Below are 16,945 nucleotides of genomic sequence, written 5' to 3' on the forward strand. Positions count from 1 at the left end.
GGGGGTCTCTGGGAGTGGGTTAATATTTACAGGGGGTCTCTGGGAGTGGGTTAATATTTACAGGGGTCTCTGGGAGTGGGTTAATATTTACAGGAGGTCTCTGGGAGTGGGTTAATATTTACAGGGGGTCTCTGGGAGTGGGTTAATATTTACAGGGGGTTTGGTCGTGGGTTAGTATTTACAGGGGGTATCTGGGAGTGGGTTAATATTTACAGGGGGTCTCTGGGAGTGGGTTAATATTTACAGGGGTTCTCTGGGAGTGGGTTAATATTTACAGGGGGTCTCTGGGAGTGGGTTAATATTTACAGGGGTTCTCTGGGAGTGGGTTAATATTTACAGGGGTTCTCTGGGAGTGGGTTAATATTTACAGGGGGTCTCTGGGGGTGGGTTAATATTTACAGGGGGTCTCTGGGAGTGGGTTAATATTTACAGGGGGTTTGGTGGTGGGTTAATATTTACAGGGGGTATCTGGGAGTGGGTTAATATTTACAGGGGTTCTCTGGGAGTGGGTTAATATTTACAGGGGTTCTCTGGGAGTGGGTTAATATTTACAGGGGGTCTCTGGGAGTGGGTTAATATTTACAGGGGTTCTCTGGGAGTGGGTTAATATTTACAGGGGGTCTCTGGGAGTGGGTTAATATTTACAGGGGGTCTCTGGGAGTGGGTTAATATTTACAGGAGGTCTCTGGGAGTGGGTTAATATTTACAGGGGGTCTCTGGGAGTGGGTTAATATTTACAGGGGGTCTCTGGGAGTGGGTTAATATTTACAGAGGGTTTGGTGGTGGGTTAATATTTACAGGGGGTCTCTGGGAGTGGGTTAATATTTACAGGGGTCTCTGGGAGTGGGTTAATATTTACAGGGGTCTCTGGGAGTGGGTTAATATTTACAGGGGGTCTCTGGGAGTGGGTTAATATTTACAGGGGTCTCTGGGAGTGGGTTAATATTTACAGGGGGTCTCTGGGAGTGGGTTAATATTTACAGGGGGTCTCTGGGAGTGGGTTAATATTTACAGGGGTCTCTGGGAGTGGGTTAATATTTACAGGGGGTCTCTGGGAGTGGGTTAATATTTACAGGGGGTCTCTGGGAGTGGGTTAATATTTACAGGGGGTTTGGTGGTGGGTTAGTATTTACAGGGGGTCTCTGGGAGTGGGTTAATATTTACAGGGGTCTCTGGGAATGGGTTAATATTTACAGGGGGTCTCTGGGAGTGGGTTAATATTTACAGGGGTTCTCTGGGAGTGGGTTAATATTTACAGGGGGTCTCTGGGAGTGGGTTAATATTTACAGGGGGTCTCTGGGGGTGGGTTAATATTTACAGGGGGTCTCTGGGAGTGGGTTAATATTTACAGGGGGTTTGGTGGTGGGTTAATATTTACAGGGGGTCTCTGGGAGTGGGTTAATATTTACAGGGGTTCTCTGGGAGTGGGTTAATATTTACAGGGGTTCTCTGGGAGTGGGTTAATATTTACAGGGGGTCTCTGGGAGTGGGTTAATATTTACAGGGGTTCTCTGGGAGTGGGTTAATATTTACAGGGGGTCTCTGGGAGTGGGTTAATATTTACAGGGGGTCTCTGGGAGTGGGTTAATATTTACAGGACGTCTCTGGGAGTGGGTTAATATTTACAGGGGGTCTCTGGGAGTGGGTTAATATTTACAGGGGGTCTCTGGGAGTGGGTTAATATTTACAGGGGGTCTCTAGGGGGTGGGTTAATATTTACAGGGGGTTTGGTGGTGGGTTAATATTTACAGGGGGTCTCTGGGAGTGGGTTAATATTTATAGGGGGTCTCTAGGGGACGGGTTAATATTTACAGGGGGTCTCTGGGAGTGGGTTAATATTTACAGGGGGTTTGGTGGTGGGTTAATATTTACAGGGGGTCTCTGGGAGTGGGTTAATATTTACAGGGGGTCTCTAGGGGGTGGGTTAATATTTACAGGGGGTTTGGTGGTGGGCTAATATTTACAGGGGGTCTCTGGGAGTGGGTTAATATTTATAGGGGGTCTCTGGGGGTGGGTTAATATTTACAGGGGGTCTCTGGTAGTGGGTTAATATTTACAGGGGGTTTGGTGGTGGGTTAATATTTACAGGGGGTCTCTGGGAGTGGGTTAATATTTACAGGGGGTCTCTGGGAGTGGGTTAATATTTACAGGGGGTCTCTGGGAGTGGGTTAATATTTACAGGGGGTTTGGTGGTGGGTTAATATTTACAGGGGGTCTCTGGGAGTGGGTTAATATTTATAGGGGTTCTCTGGGAATGGGTTAATATTTACAGGTGGTCTCTGGGAGTGTGTTAATATTTACAGGGGGTCTCTGGGAGTGGGTTAATATTTACAGGGGCTCTCTGGGAGTGGGTTAATAGTTACAGGGGGTCTCTGGGAGTGGGTTAATATTTACAGAGGGTTTGGTGGTGGGTTAATATTTACAGGGGGTCTCTGGGAGTGGGTTAATATTTACAGGAGGTCTCTGGGAGTGGGTTAATATTTACAGGGGGTCTCTGGGAGTGGGTTAATATTTACAGGGGGTCTCTGGGAGTGTGTTAATATTTACAGGAGGTCTCTGGGAGTGGGTTAATATTTACAGGAGGTCTCTGGGAGTGGGTTAATATTTACAGGGGGTCTCTGGGAGTGGGTTAATATTTACAGGGGTTTGGTGGTGGGTTAATATTTACAGGGGGTCTCTGGGAGTGGGTTAATATTTACAGGGGGTCTCTGGGAGTGGGTTAATATTTACAGGGGGTCTCTGGGAGTGTGTTAATATTTACAGGAGGTCTCTGGGAGTGGGTGAATATTTACAGGAGGTCTCTGGGAGTGGGTTAATATTTACAGGGGTCTCTGGGAGTGGGTTAATATTTACAGGGGTTTGGTGGTGGGTTAATATTTACAGGGGGTCTCTGGGAGTGGGTTAATATTTACAGGGGGTCTCTGGGATTGGGTTAATATTTACAGGGGTTTGGTGGTGGGTTAATATTTACAGGGGGTCTCTGGGAGTGTGTTAATATTTACAGGAGGTCTCTGTGAGTGGGTTAATATTTACAGGGGGTTTGGTGGTGGGTTAATATTTACAGGGGGTCTCTGGGAGTGTGTTAATATTTACAGGGGGTCTCTGGGAGTGGGTTAAGATTTACAGGGGGTCTCTGGGAGTGTGTTAATATTTACAGGAGGTCTCTGGGAGTGGGTTAATATTTACAGGGGGTCTCTGGGAGTGGGTTAATATTTACAGGGGGTCTCTGGTAGTGGGTTAATATTTACAGGGGGTCTCTGGGGGTGGGTTAATATTTACAGTGTGTCTCTGGGTGTGGGTTAACATTTACAGGGGCCCTCTGGTAGTGGGTTAATATTTTAAGCCGGTCTCTGGGAGAGGGTTAATATTTACAGGGGGTCTCTGGAGATGGGTTAATGTTCACAGGGGGTCTCTGGGAGTGGGTTAATATTTACAGGGGGTCTCTGGGGGTGGGTTAATATTTACAGAGGGTCTCTGGGGTGGGTTAATATTTACAGGGGGTCTCTGGGAGTGGGTTAATAGTTACAGGGTGTCTCTGGGAGTGGGTTAATATTTACAGGCGGTCTCTGGGAGTGGGTTAATATTTACAGGGGGTCTCTGGGGGTGGGTTAATATTTACTGGGGGTCTCTGGGAGTGGGTTAATATTTACAGGGAATCTCTGGGAGTGGGTTAATATTTACAGGGGGTCTCTGGGAGTGGGTTAATATTTATAGGGGTTCTCTGGGAATGGGTTCATAATTACAGGGGGTCTCTGGGAGTGTGTTAATATTTACAGGGGGTCTCTGGGAGTGGGTTAATATTTACAGAGGGTCTCTGGGGGTGGGTTAATATTCACAGGGGGTCTCTGAGAGTGGGTTATTCTTTACAGGGGGTCTCTAGGGTGGGTTAATATTTACAGGGGGTCTCTGGGAGTGGGTTAATATTTACAGGAGGTCTCTGGGAGTGGGTTAATATTTACAGGGGGTCTCTGGGAGTGGGTTAATATTTACAGGGGGTCTCTGGGAGTGTGTTAATATTTACAGGAGGTCTCTGGGAGTGGGTTAATATTTACAGGAGGTCTCTGGGAGTGGGTTAATATTTACAGGGGGTCTCTGGGAGTGGGTTAATATTTACAGGGGTTTGGTGGTGGGTTAATATTTACAGGGGGTCTCTGGGAGTGGGTTAATATTTACAGGGGGTCTCTGGGAGTGGGTTAATATTTACAGGGGGTCTCTGGGAGTGTGTTAATATTTACAGGAGGTCTCTGGGAGTGGGTGAATATTTACAGGAGGTCTCTGGGAGTGGGTTAATATTTACAGGGGTCTCTGGGAGTGGGTTAATATTTACAGGGGTTTGGTGGTGGGTTAATATTTACAGGGGGTCTCTGGGAGTGGGTTAATATTTACAGGGGGTCTCTGGGATTGGGTTAATATTTACAGGGGTTTGGTGGTGGGTTAATATTTACAGGGGGTCTCTGGGAGTGTGTTAATATTTACAGGAGGTCTCTGTGAGTGGGTTAATATTTACAGGGGGTTTGGTGGTGGGTTAATATTTACAGGGGGTCTCTGGGAGTGTGTTAATATTTACAGGGGGTCTCTGGGAGTGGGTTAAGATTTACAGGGGGTCTCTGGGAGTGTGTTAATATTTACAGGAGGTCTCTGGGAGTGGGTTAATATTTACAGGGGGTCTCTGGGAGTGGGTTAATATTTACAGGGGGTCTCTGGTAGTGGGTTAATATTTACAGGGGGTCTCTGGGGGTGGGTTAATATTTACAGTGTGTCTCTGGGTGTGGGTTAACATTTACAGGGGCCCTCTGGTAGTGGGTTAATATTTTAAGCCGGTCTCTGGGAGAGGGTTAATATTTACAGGGGGTCTCTGGAGATGGGTTAATGTTCACAGGGGGTCTCTGGGAGTGGGTTAATATTTACAGGGGGTCTCTGGGGGTGGGTTAATATTTACAGAGGGTCTCTGGGGTGGGTTAATATTTACAGGGGGTCTCTGGGAGTGGGTTAATAGTTACAGGGTGTCTCTGGGAGTGGGTTAATATTTACAGGCGGTCTCTGGGAGTGGGTTAATATTTACAGGGGGTCTCTGGGGGTGGGTTAATATTTACTGGGGGTCTCTGGGAGTGGGTTAATATTTACAGGGAATCTCTGGGAGTGGGTTAATATTTACAGTCGGTCTCTGGGAGTGGGTTAATATTTACAGGGGGTCTCTGGAGGTGGGTTCATAATTACAGGGGGTCTCTGGGAGTGGGTTAATATTTACAGGGGGTCTCTGGGAGTGGGTTAATATTTACAGAGGGTCTCTGGGGGTGGGTTAATATTCACAGGGGGTCTCTGAGAGTGGGTTATTCTTTACAGGGGGTCTCTAGGGTGGGTTAATATTTACAGGGGGTCTCTGGGGTGGGTTAATATTTACAGGGGGTCTCTGGGAGTGGGTTAATATTTACAGGGGGTCTCTGGGGGTGCGTTAATATTTACAGAGGGTCTCTGGGGTGGGTTAATATTTACAGGGGGTCTCTGGGAGTGGGTTAATAGTTACAGGGAGTCTCTGGGAGTGGGTTAATATTTACAGGCGGTCTCTGGGAGTGGGTTAATATTTACAGGGGGTCTCTGGGGGTGGGTTAATATTTACTGGGGGTCTCTGGTAGTGGGTTAATATTTACAAGGAGTCTCTGGGAGTGGGTTAATATTTACAGTCGGTCTCTGGGAGTGGGTTTATATTTACAGGGGGTCTCTGGAGGTGGGTTCATATTTACAGGTGGTCTCTGGAGGTGGGTTAATATTCACAGGGGGTCATTGGGATTGGGTTAATATTTACAGGGGGTCTCTGGGAGTGGGTTAATATTTACAGAGGGTCTCTGGGGATGGGTTAATATTTACAGGGGGTCTCTGGGAGTGGGTTAATATTTACAGGGGGTCTCTGGGAGTGGGTTAATATTTACAGGGGGTCTCTGGGAGTGGGTTAATATTTACAGGGGGTCTCTGGGAGTGGGTTAATATTTACAGGGGGTCTCTGGGAGTGGGTTAATATTTACAGGGGGTCTCTGGGAGTGGGTTAATATTTACAAGGGGTCTCTGGGGATGGGTTAATATTTACAGGGGGCCTCTGGGAGTGGGTTATTCTTTACAGGGGGTCTCTAGGGTGGGTTAATATTTACAGGGAGTCTCTGGGAGTGGGTTATTCTTTACAGGGGGTCTCTAGGGTGGGTTAATATTTACAGGGGGTCTCTGGGAGTGGGTTAATATTTACAGGGGGTCTCTGGGGATGGGTTAATATTTACAGGGGGCCTCTGGGAGTGGGTTATTCTTTACAGGGGGTCTCTAGGGTGGGTTAATATTTACAGGGGGTCTCTGGGAGTGGGTTAATATTTACAGGGGGTCTCTAGGGTGGGTTAATATTTACAGGGGGTCTCTGAGAGTGGGTTAATATTTACAGGGGGTCTCTGGGAGTGGGTTAATATTTACAGGGGGTCTCTGGGAGTGGGTTAATATTTACAGGGGGTCTCTGGGAGTGGGTTAATATTTACAGGGGGTCTCTGAGAGTGGGTTAATATTTACAGGGGGTCTCTGGGAGTGGGTTAATATTTACAGGGGGTCTCTGAGAGTGGGTTAATATTTACAGGGGGTCTCTGGGAATGGGTTAATATTTACAGGGGGTCTCTGGTAGTGGGTTAATATTTACAGGGGGTCTCTGTGAGTGGGTTAATATTTACAGGGGGTCTCTGTGAGTGGGTTAATATTTACAGGGGGTCTCTGGGGTGGGTTAATATTTACAGGGGGTCTCTCGGGTGGGTTAATATTTACAGGGGGTCTCTGGGGTGGGTTAATGTTTACAGGGGGTCTCTGGGGTGGGTTAGTATTTACAGGGTAGGGGGCACGGACCCATCAATCCTGCGCCGTTTATATCGGGAACGCCATTTGTTTACGTTTTGCGGCTGCTAGCCCCCACTGGGCTGAGCATCACTGTGGGGGCAACACCACACTGGACCTCCGGACATAACCGGAGAATCCCGTCTACGTTCCCCCACCAGGGACGCTCTGTAACCGGTTTACAATCCCCCGGGAGCGCAGTCTGGATGCAATTCCCTTTCCTGGAGATGTCAATTCTCGCATGAGGGAGTCCGGGTCTCGGGCCGCCATGTTGAGCGAACAGCCTCATCGCGAGGCCCCATACTACCCCCCCCCCCCACCCCCGGATCACCTAGGTGGCCCCCCTACCCCCACATACAGGGGTGACCCGACCTCATCCCTCCTCCACTGACCCCTGTAATATGAGGACCCCCAGGAACCCCCGCAGAATGGAGAGCCCCATGAGACCCCCAGTAATAGGGAGAATCCCCAACATGGACCTCCTAATATGGAGACCCGCCAGGTAATCCTGCAGTTGGGAGACCCCCAGAGGGACCCCTGTAATAGGTAGACCCTTCCCAAGGATGCCGGTAATAGGATGACCCCCCCCAACAGGGACCCCAGTAATAGTGGGATCTTCCACAGGGACCTCCTGCTTAAAGGGACCACCACAGATCCCCCCCTCGCTCCACAGATGCCCCCCCCCCCCCAAGAGACCACACTCCTCCATAAAAGAAACCCCTGTCTAGAAGCTAGAGAACAGTCCAGACACGGCAGTGAGAAGAATTAGCACTGCACCACTGCACTTGACGATCCACCTGTCCATTCCTGGAAGCTGTGCCCAGTGTGTGCTTCCCACAGATCCATTTGCTGCAAACCATTCATAGCTGTCTCGTACTGGCCTGTGATTGACAGCTTCTACAAACCATCTGCAACTTTGATTCATTCATCTCCCTTCACAGTTCAGTGGGCTAAGTGGTGAAACTCCAATGTTTGTAAACATTGACCACACAAAGAGAGGTAAGTGCATTCCAAGCACTAAGTGCATTCGGAGTGCTCAAGCACTGCACTTATCTCTCTTTGATGTGGTCAATTTCTTTGATCTATTCCTTATCGATTTATAAAGCATCTTTTGAGTTTTCTTTGATTTCTCTTGCCAATATTCTATCTTGCTACCCCTTTGTTTTCCTAATTTCCTTCTAATTCCACCCCTGGAGTTTCTGTACTTCTCTGGGCTCCACTAAACTGTAAGCCTTCTTCTACTCTGTTTGCTCTGACATTCGGGGGCGTCAAGAAAAGGGATTTTCCAGCAGGATCTTCCGGCCTCACCGACGACGATCTCCCACCGCAAATTTCCACGTGGCAGAGGTTGCGAACGGGAAATGCCATTGACAGCGGTGGAACAAGAAGGTCCGGCGTCCGGCCAATGGTTGGAAGCGTCCGTCGCGGCACGTGGGGTGCGCGGAAAACCCTGCCCTGGGTTTGAGAGTCCCATCCTCTATCTTTACGGGAACGTATTTGTTCTGAACCTGCTTTATCTCTTCCTTCAATGTCTCCCTCTGCTCCCACACTGATTTACCTCAATGTCTCCGAACGGGTAGAGGGAATCCTGAAGGGGGAGGGCAAACAGGCAGAGGTCGTTGTACATATTGGTACTAACGACATAGGCAGGAAGGGGCATGAGGTCCTGCAGCAGGAGTTCAGGGAGCTAGGCAGAAAGTTAAAAGACAGGACCTCGAGGGTTGTAATCTCGGGATTACTCCCTGTGCCACGTGCCAGTGAGGCTAGAAATACGACGATAGATCAGCTAAACACGTGGCTAAACAGCTGGTGTAGGAGGGAGGGTTTCTGTTATCTGGACCACTGGGAGCTCTTCCGGGGCAGGTGTGACCTGTATAAGAAGGACGGGTTGCATCTAAACCGGAGAGGCATAAATATCCTGGCCGCGAGGTTTGCTAGTGTCACACGGGAGGGTTTAAACTAGTATGGCAGGGGGGTGGGCACGGGAGCAATAGGTCAGAAGGTGAGAGCATTGAGGGAGAACTAGGGAATAGGGACAGTGTGGCTCTGAGGCAGAGCAGACGGGGAGAAGTTGCTGAACACAGCGGGTCTGGTGGCCTGAAGTGCATATGTTTTAACGCAAGGAGCATTACGGGTAAGGCAGATGAACTTAGAGCTTGGATTACTACTTGGAACTATGATGTTGTTGCCATTACAGAGACCTGGTTGAGGGAAGGGCAGGATTGGCAGCTAAACGTTCCAGGATTTAGATGTTTCAGGCGGGATAGAGGGGGATGTAAAAGGGGAGGTGGAGTTGCGCTACTTGTTCGGGAGAATATCACAGCTATACTGCGAGAGGACACCTCAGAGGGCAGTGAGGCTATATGGGTAGAGATCAGGAATAAGAAGGGTGCAGTCACAATGTTGGGGGTATACTACAGGCCTCCCAACAGCCAGCGGGAGATAGAGGAGCAGATAGGTAGACAGATTTTGGAAAAGAGTAAAAACAACAGGGTTGTGGTGATGGGAGACTTCAACTTCCCCAATATTGACTGGGACTCACTTAGTGCCGGGGCTTAGACGGGGCGGAGTTTGTAAGGAGCATCCAGGAGGGCTTCTTAAAACAATATGTAAACAGTCCAACTAGGGAAGGGGCGGTACTGGACCTGGTATTGGGGAATGAGCCCGGCCAGGTGGTAGATGTTTCAGTAGGGGAGCATTTCGGTAACAGTGACCACAATTCAGTAAGTTTTAAAGTACTGGTGGACAAGGATAAGAGTGGTCCGAGGATGAATGTGCTAAATTGGGGGAAGGCTAATTATAACAATATTAGGCGGGAACTGAAGAACATAGATTGGGGGCGGATGTTTGAGGGCAAATCAACATCTGACATGTGGGAGGCTTTCAAGTGTCAGTTGAAAGGAATACAGGACCGGCATGTTCCTGTGAGGAAGAAAGATAAATACGGCAATTTTCGGGAACCTTGGATGACGAGTGATATTGTAGGCCTCGTCAAAAAGAAAAAGGAGGCATTTGTCAGGGCTAAGAGGCTGGGAACAGACGAAGCCTGTGTGGCATATAAGGAAAGTAGGAAGGAACTTAAGCAAGGAGTCAGGAGGGCTAGAAGGGGTCACGAAAAGTCATTAGCAAATAGGGTTAAGGAAAATCCCAAGGCTTTTTACACGTACATAAAAAGCAAGAGGGTAGCCAGGGAAAGGGTTGGCCCACTGAAGGATAGGCAAGGGAATCTATGTGTGGAGCCAGAGGAAATGGGCGAGGTACTAAATGAATACTTTGCATCAGTATTCACCAAAGAGAAGGAATTGGTAGATGTTGAGTCTGGAGAAGGGGGTGTAGATAGCCTGGGTCACATTGTGATCCAAAAAGACGAGGTGTTGGGTGTCTTAAAAAATATTAAGGTAGATAAGTCCCCAGGGCCTGATGGGATCTACCCCAGAATACTGAAGGAGGCTGGAGAGGAAATTGCTGAGGCCTTGACAGAAATCTTTGGATCCTAGCTGTCTTCAGGGGATGTCCCGGAGGACTGGAGAGCAGCCAATGTTGTTCCTCTGTTTAAGAAGGGTAGCAAGGATAATCCCGGGAACTACAGGCCGGTGAGCCTTACTTCAGTGGTAGGGAAATTACTGGAGAGAATTCTTAGAGACAGGATCTACTCCCATTTGGAAGCAAATGGACGTATTAGTGAGAGGCAGCACGGTTTTGTGAAGGGGAGGTCGTGTCTCACTAACTTGATAGAGTTTTTCGAGGAGGTCACTAAGATGATTGATGCAGGTAGGCAGTAGATGTTGTCTATATGGACTTCAGTAAGGCCTTTGACAAGGTCCCTCATGGTAGGCTAGTACAAAAGGTGAAGTCACACGGGATCAGGGATGAACTGGCAAGGTGGATACAGAACTGGCTAGGCCACAGAAGGCAGAGGGTAGCAATGGAGGGATGCTTTTCTAATTGGAGGGCTGTGACCAGTGGTGTTCCACAGGGATCAGTGCTGGGACCTTTGCTCTTTGTAGTATATATAAATGATTTGGAGGAAAATGTAACTGGTCTGATTAGTAAGTTTGCAGACGACACAAAGGTTGGTGGAATTGCGGATAGCGATGAGGACTGTCAGAGGATACAGCAGGATTTAGATTGTCTGGAGACTTGGGCGGAGAGATGGCAGATGGAGTTTAATCTGGACAAATGTGAGGTAATGCATTTTGGAAGGTCTAATGCAGGTAGGGAATATACAGTGAATGGTAGAACCCTCAAGAGTATTGAAAGTCAAAGAGATCTAGGAGTACAGGTCCACAGGTCATTGAAAGGGGCAACACAGGTGGAGAAGGTAGTCAAGAAGGCATACGGCATGCTTGCCTTCATTGGCCGGGGCATTGAGTATAAGAATTGGCAAGTCATGTTGCAGCTGTATAGAACCGAAGTTAGGCCACACTTGGAGTATAGTGTTCAATTCTGGTCGCCACACTACCAGAAGGATGTGGAGGCTTTAGAGAGGGTGCAGAAGAGATTTACCAGAATGTTGCCTGGTATGGAGGGCATTAACTATGAGGAGCGGTTGAATAAACTCGGTTTGTTCTCACTGGAACGACGGAGGTTGAGGGGCGACCTGATAGAGGTCTACAAAATTATGAGGGGCATAGACAGAGTGGATAGTCAGAGGCTTTTCCCCAGGGTAGAGGGGTCAATTACTCGGGGGCATAGGTTTAAGGTGAGAGGGGCAAGGTTTAGAGTAGATGTACGAGGCAAGTTTTTTACACAGAGGGTAGTGGGTGCCTGGAACTCGCTACCGGAGGAGGTAGTGGAGGCAGGGACGATAGGGACATTTAAGGGGCATCTTGACAAATACATGAATAGGATGGGAATAGAAGGATACGGACCCAGGAAGTGTAGAAGATTGTAGTTTAGTCGGGCAGTATGGTCGGCACGGGCTTGGAGGGCCGAAGGGCCTGTTCCTGTGCTGTACTTTTCTTTGTTCTTTGTTCTTTGTAATTGTTTCCCGTCCACTTTTGGTAAATCACCCGCTGGATTCTCCGTTGCGCGGGCAGCGCGCCCACGCCCACGGCTTTCCCAGCGATGTGGGGTAGCCACAATGGGCAATGCCATTGGCAGGTGGCGGAAACTAATAATCCCACTGCCGGCAAGGGCATGCCGCCCAGGAACATTCGGCTGGCGGACCGGAGAATCGCGCCCTGGGTGATACTGCCGGAATAGAATCGCTCCTGGTCTGTGCTGGTACCTGGAGTGGCACCCAGGAGTGATTCACTCACCTTTGCCGTGCAAATCTATGATACCAAGGTCTGATGGCTAGCTCCCACCCCCCCCCCCCCGCCCCCGTAGAACACAAATAATGCCCCCTTCCCCACCCCACTGTCAAGACATGGGAGAAACAGGGGCAGCACGGTAGCCTTGTGGATAGCAATTGCTTCACAGCTCCAGGGTCCCAGGTTCGATTCCGATTTGGGTCACTGTCTGTGCGGAGTCTGCACGTCCTCCCCGTGTGTGCGTGGGTTTCCTCCGGGTGCTCCGGTTTCCTCCCACAGTCCAAAGATGTGCAGGTTAGGTGGATTGGCCATGATAAATTGCCCTTCGTATCCAAAATTGCCCTTAGTGTTGGGTGGGGTTACTGGGTTATGGGGATAGGGTGGATGTGTTGACCATGGGTAGGGTGCTCTTTCCAAGAGCCGGTGCAGACTCGATGGGCCGAATGACCTCCTTCTGCACTGTAAATTCTATGATAATCTATGAAGTAGGGACATCCTCTCTCCCCCATCCCCCACAGCATGCACTCATGAGTGTGACACCCCACCCAGCTAAATGCTTCCTGTGTGAAAAAGAGGAAGTGAAAGCACTTAGCTGCTTTTGAAGTGGTGAGGGTCTGTCAATCAAAGCAAGAGTGTTTATAAACATTGTGGTCAGCATCAAAGCTGGGTAATGGAGATGCATTCAAGTGTGAAAGGAAGTATCAATTGGGAAAATCTTCAGCTCAAAGGAATTATTTGTGAGGTGTAATTAGACGTGTTAAATTCCCGTCTGTCTCTCTGCAGGATGTTTCTCCAGATTTTTGCTGTTATCCTGGTGGTGTCCGGATTGGGAAATGCCCACATTGATCCGGGTAAGGAGCAAACAGGCTTTTCAGGATGGGTGTGGGCCTGAGGTGCGACCCAGGGCAGCAAATCAGAGGTGACCTTACAGTAGAAACTGCTTCAAATATTTCATAGAAGAATTTCATAGAATTTACAGTGCAGAAGGAGGCCATTCGGCCCATCGAGTCTGCACCGGCTCTTAGAAAGAGCACCCACCCAAGGTCCACACCTCCACCCTATCCCCATAACCCAGTAACCCCACCCAACACGAAGTGAAATTTTGGACACTAAGGGCAATTTATCATGGCCAATCCACCTAACCCGCACATCTTTGGATTGTGGGAGGAAACCGGAGCACCCGGAGGAAACCCACGCACACACGGGGAGGACGTGCAGACTCCGCACAGACAGTGACCCAAGCCGGGAATCGAACCTGGGACCCTGGCGCTGTGAAGCAATTGTGCTAGCCACAATGCTACCGTGCTGCCCATAAAGGTAAAGAGAATGAGGCAGGGGCACAGAGAGCAAGAGAGAATGGGGGAAAGAGAGAGAGATAGAAAGAGAGATGGAGAGAAATGAAGAGAGGGCGCACATGGGAGGAAGGCAGACACATGAGTCTTGCCCTCTGATCGGCGTGTCAGGTGGTGAGCACAGGCTGATGGGTGAATGGGACTTAATGTAAGTTAGGATATGTTTGAAATGAGTTGAGGGTTGGGGAGAATGGAAGATTGGCGAGGAGGACATTGGAATAATGGAGACTGGAGTTAAACTGTCCCCTAACAGTACTTCCCCATGGAGGGAGAAGATGTTTGTTGTAATGTTTGAAGAAGGTTATGGAACACTCTCCCTGTTTCACCTCTAGATATGAACCTGGCCTTACAAGGGCGAGCCACACAGTCCAGCTTGGACAGTTTCCTGGGTAATGCCATCAATGCAGTAGACGGGAACTCAAACGCGGACTGTAGCCTGGGCTCCTGCGCCATCACCGCCGTGGAACAGGAGCCCTGGTGGAGGGTGGATCTCCTGGGTTCCTTCACGGTGGCCACTGTATCCATCACCAACAGGATTGACGGCAATACCGGGAGCCTCAACGGAGCAGAGATTCGCATCGGAGACTCCCTCGACAACAACGGCAAATCCAACGCGAGGTAAGCGGCAATTCGACAAAGATTCAGTAACGGGGCCCACTGCCTGATTCGGTGCTGCTCGTGATAACACCAGGGTGGAAAGGACGTTAATGGAAAAGCTGAGCATATTAACAGGGAAGGCGACTGGGTAGAGAATCGCTTCTGACGCCAAAATGGTGATGGGCGCTGGGTTCACGCTAAATCGCAATTCTCCGCCGCCTCGACAGCGGTGTCAGTGTGTTCCACTCCGCACGTACAGTAAACACCGTTGGCATATCATTAACAGGCCCCACCCAGTGTTCAGGCCCCACCCAATATCAGAAAGTTAAAAGAAAGGACCTCTAGGGTTGTAATCTCGGGATTACTCCCTGTGCCATATGCCAGTGAGGCTAGAAATAGGAAGATAGAGCAGCTAAACACGTGGCTAAACAGCTGGTGTAGGAGGGAGGGTTCCCGTTATCTGGACCACTGGGAGCTCTTCCGGGGCAGGTGTGACCTATATAAGAAGGACGGGTTGCATCTAAACTGGAGAGGCATAAATATCCTGGCCGCGAGGTTTGCGAGTGTCACACGGGAGGGTTTAAACTAGTATGGCAGGGGGGTGGGCACGGGAGCAATAGGTCAGAAGGTGAGAGCATTGAGGGAGAACTAGGGAATAGGGACAGTGTGGCTCTGAGGCAGAGCAGACAGGGAGAAGTTGCTGAACACAGCGGGTCTGGTGGCCTGAAGTGCATATGTTTTAATGCAAGAAGTATTACGGGTAAGGCAGATGAACTTAGAGCTTGGATTAGTACTTGGAACTATGATGTTGTTGCCATTACAGAGACCTGGTTGAGGGAAGGGCAGGATTGGCAGCTAAATGTTCCAGGATTTAGATGTTTCAGGCGGGATAGAGGGGGATGTAAAAGGGGAGGCGGAGTTGCGCTACTGGTTAGTGAGAATATCACAGCTGTACTACGGGAGGACACCTCAGAGGGCAGTGAGGCTATATGGGTAGAGATCAGGAATAAGAAGGGTGCAGTCACAATGTTGGGGGTTTACTACAGGCCTCCCAACAGCCAGCGGGAGATAGAGGAGCAGATAGGTAGACAGATTTTGGAAAAGAGTAAAAACAACAGGGTTGTGGTGATGGGAAACTTCAACTTCCCCAATATTGACTGAGACTCACTTAGTGCCAGGGGCTTAGACGGGGCGGAGTTTGTAAGGAGCATCCAGGAGGGCTTCTTAAAACAATATGTAGACAGTCCAACTAGGGAAGGGCCTGTACTGGACCTGGTATTGGGGAACGAGCCCGGCCGGGTGGTAGAAGTTTCAGTAGGGGAGCATTTCGGGAACAGTGACCACAATTCAGTAAGTTTTAAAGTGCTGGTGGACAAGGATAAGAGTGGTCCTAGGGTGAATGTGCTAAATTGGGGGGAAGGCTAATTATAACAATATTAGGCGGGAACTGAAGAACCTAGATTGGGGGCGGATGTTTGAGGGTAAATCAACATCTGATATGTGGGAGGCTTTCAAGTGTCAGTTGAAAGGAATTCAGGACCGGCATGTTCCTGTGAGGAAGAAGGATAAATACGGCAATTTTCGGGAACCTTGGATAACAAGAGATATTGTAGGCCTCGTCAAAAAGAAAAAGGAGGCATTTGTCAGGGCTAAAAGGCTGGGAACAGACGAAACCTGTGTGGAATAGAAGGAAAGTAGGAAGGAACTTAAGCAAGGAGTCAGAAGGGGTCACGAAAAGTCATTGGCAAATAGGGTTAAGGAAAATCCCAAGGCTTTTTACACGTACATAAAAAGCAAGAGGGTAGCCAGGGAAAGGGTTGGCCCACTGAAGGATAGGAAAGGGAATCTATGTGCGGAGCCAGAGGAAATGGGCGAGGTACTAAATGAATACTTTGCATCAGTATTCACCAAAGAGAAGAAATTGGTAGATGTTGAGTCTGGAGAATGGTGTGTAGATAGCCTGGGTCACATTGAGATCCAAAAAGACGAGGGGCGAAATTTTCCGGAAACGGCGCGATGTCCGCCGACTGGCGCCCAAAACGGCGCAAATCAGATGGGCATCGCGCCATCCCAAAGGTGCGGAATGCTCCGCATCTTTGGGGGCCGAGCCCCAACCTTGAGGGGCTAGGTCGGCGCCAGAGGAATTTCCGCCCCGCCAGCTGGCGGAAAAGGCCTTTGGTGCCCCGCCAGCTGGCGCGGAAATGACATCTCCGGGCGGCGCATGCGCGGGAGCGTCAGCGGCCGCGGACAGCTTCCCACGCATGCGCAGGGGAGGGAGTCTCTTCTGCCTCCGTCATGGTGGAGACCGTGGCGGAGGCGGAAGGGAAAGAGTGCCCCCACGGCACAGGCCCGCCCGCGGATCGGTGGGCCCCGATCGCGGGCCAGGCCACCGTGGGGGCACCCCCCGGGGCCAGATCACCCCACGCCCCCCCCAGGACCCGGAGCCCGCCCACGCCGCCTTGTCCCGCCGGTAAGGTAGGTGGTTTAATTTACGCCGGCGGGAAAGGTATTTTAGCGGCGGGACTTCGGCCCATCCAGGCCGGAGAATCGAGCGGGGGACCCGCCAACCGGCGTGCCACGATTTCCGCCCCCGCCGAATTTCTGGTGCCGGAGACTTCGGCAACCGGCGGGGGTGGGATTCACGGCAGTCCCCGGCGATTCTTCGACCCGTTGGGGGGGTCGGAGAATTTCGCCCCAGGTGTTGGGCGTCTTGAAAATATTAAGGTAAATAAAGAACAAAGAACAAAGAACAAAGAAATGTACAGCACAGGAACAGGCCCTTCAGCCCTCCAAGCCCGTGCCGACCATACTGCCCGACTAAACTACAATCTTCTACACTTCCTGGGTCCGTATCCTTCTATTCCCATCCTATTCATATATTTGTCA

The 16,945-nt window shown here is 49.8% G+C and overlaps 1 protein-coding gene across 1 annotated transcript in view; it reads left to right on the top strand.

Annotated features, from left to right (window-relative positions):
- LOC140424669 (fucolectin-4-like) overlaps positions 1-16,945 on the top strand; it is a 55,997-nt gene that overhangs the window by 491 nt on the left and 38,561 nt on the right. Inside the window, exons 2-3 of the mRNA XM_072507932.1 lie at positions 12,894-12,961; positions 13,795-14,080. Of these exons, the coding sequence (XP_072364033.1) occupies positions 12,895-12,961; positions 13,795-14,080 (353 nt within the window). The 5' untranslated portion in view covers position 12,894. The remainder of the gene's footprint in view (positions 1-12,893; positions 12,962-13,794; positions 14,081-16,945) is intronic.

This window comes from Scyliorhinus torazame, chromosome 6 (genome assembly GCF_047496885.1).
Source record: "Scyliorhinus torazame isolate Kashiwa2021f chromosome 6, sScyTor2.1, whole genome shotgun sequence".
Classification (NCBI taxonomy): Eukaryota; Metazoa; Chordata; class Chondrichthyes; order Carcharhiniformes; family Scyliorhinidae; genus Scyliorhinus; species Scyliorhinus torazame.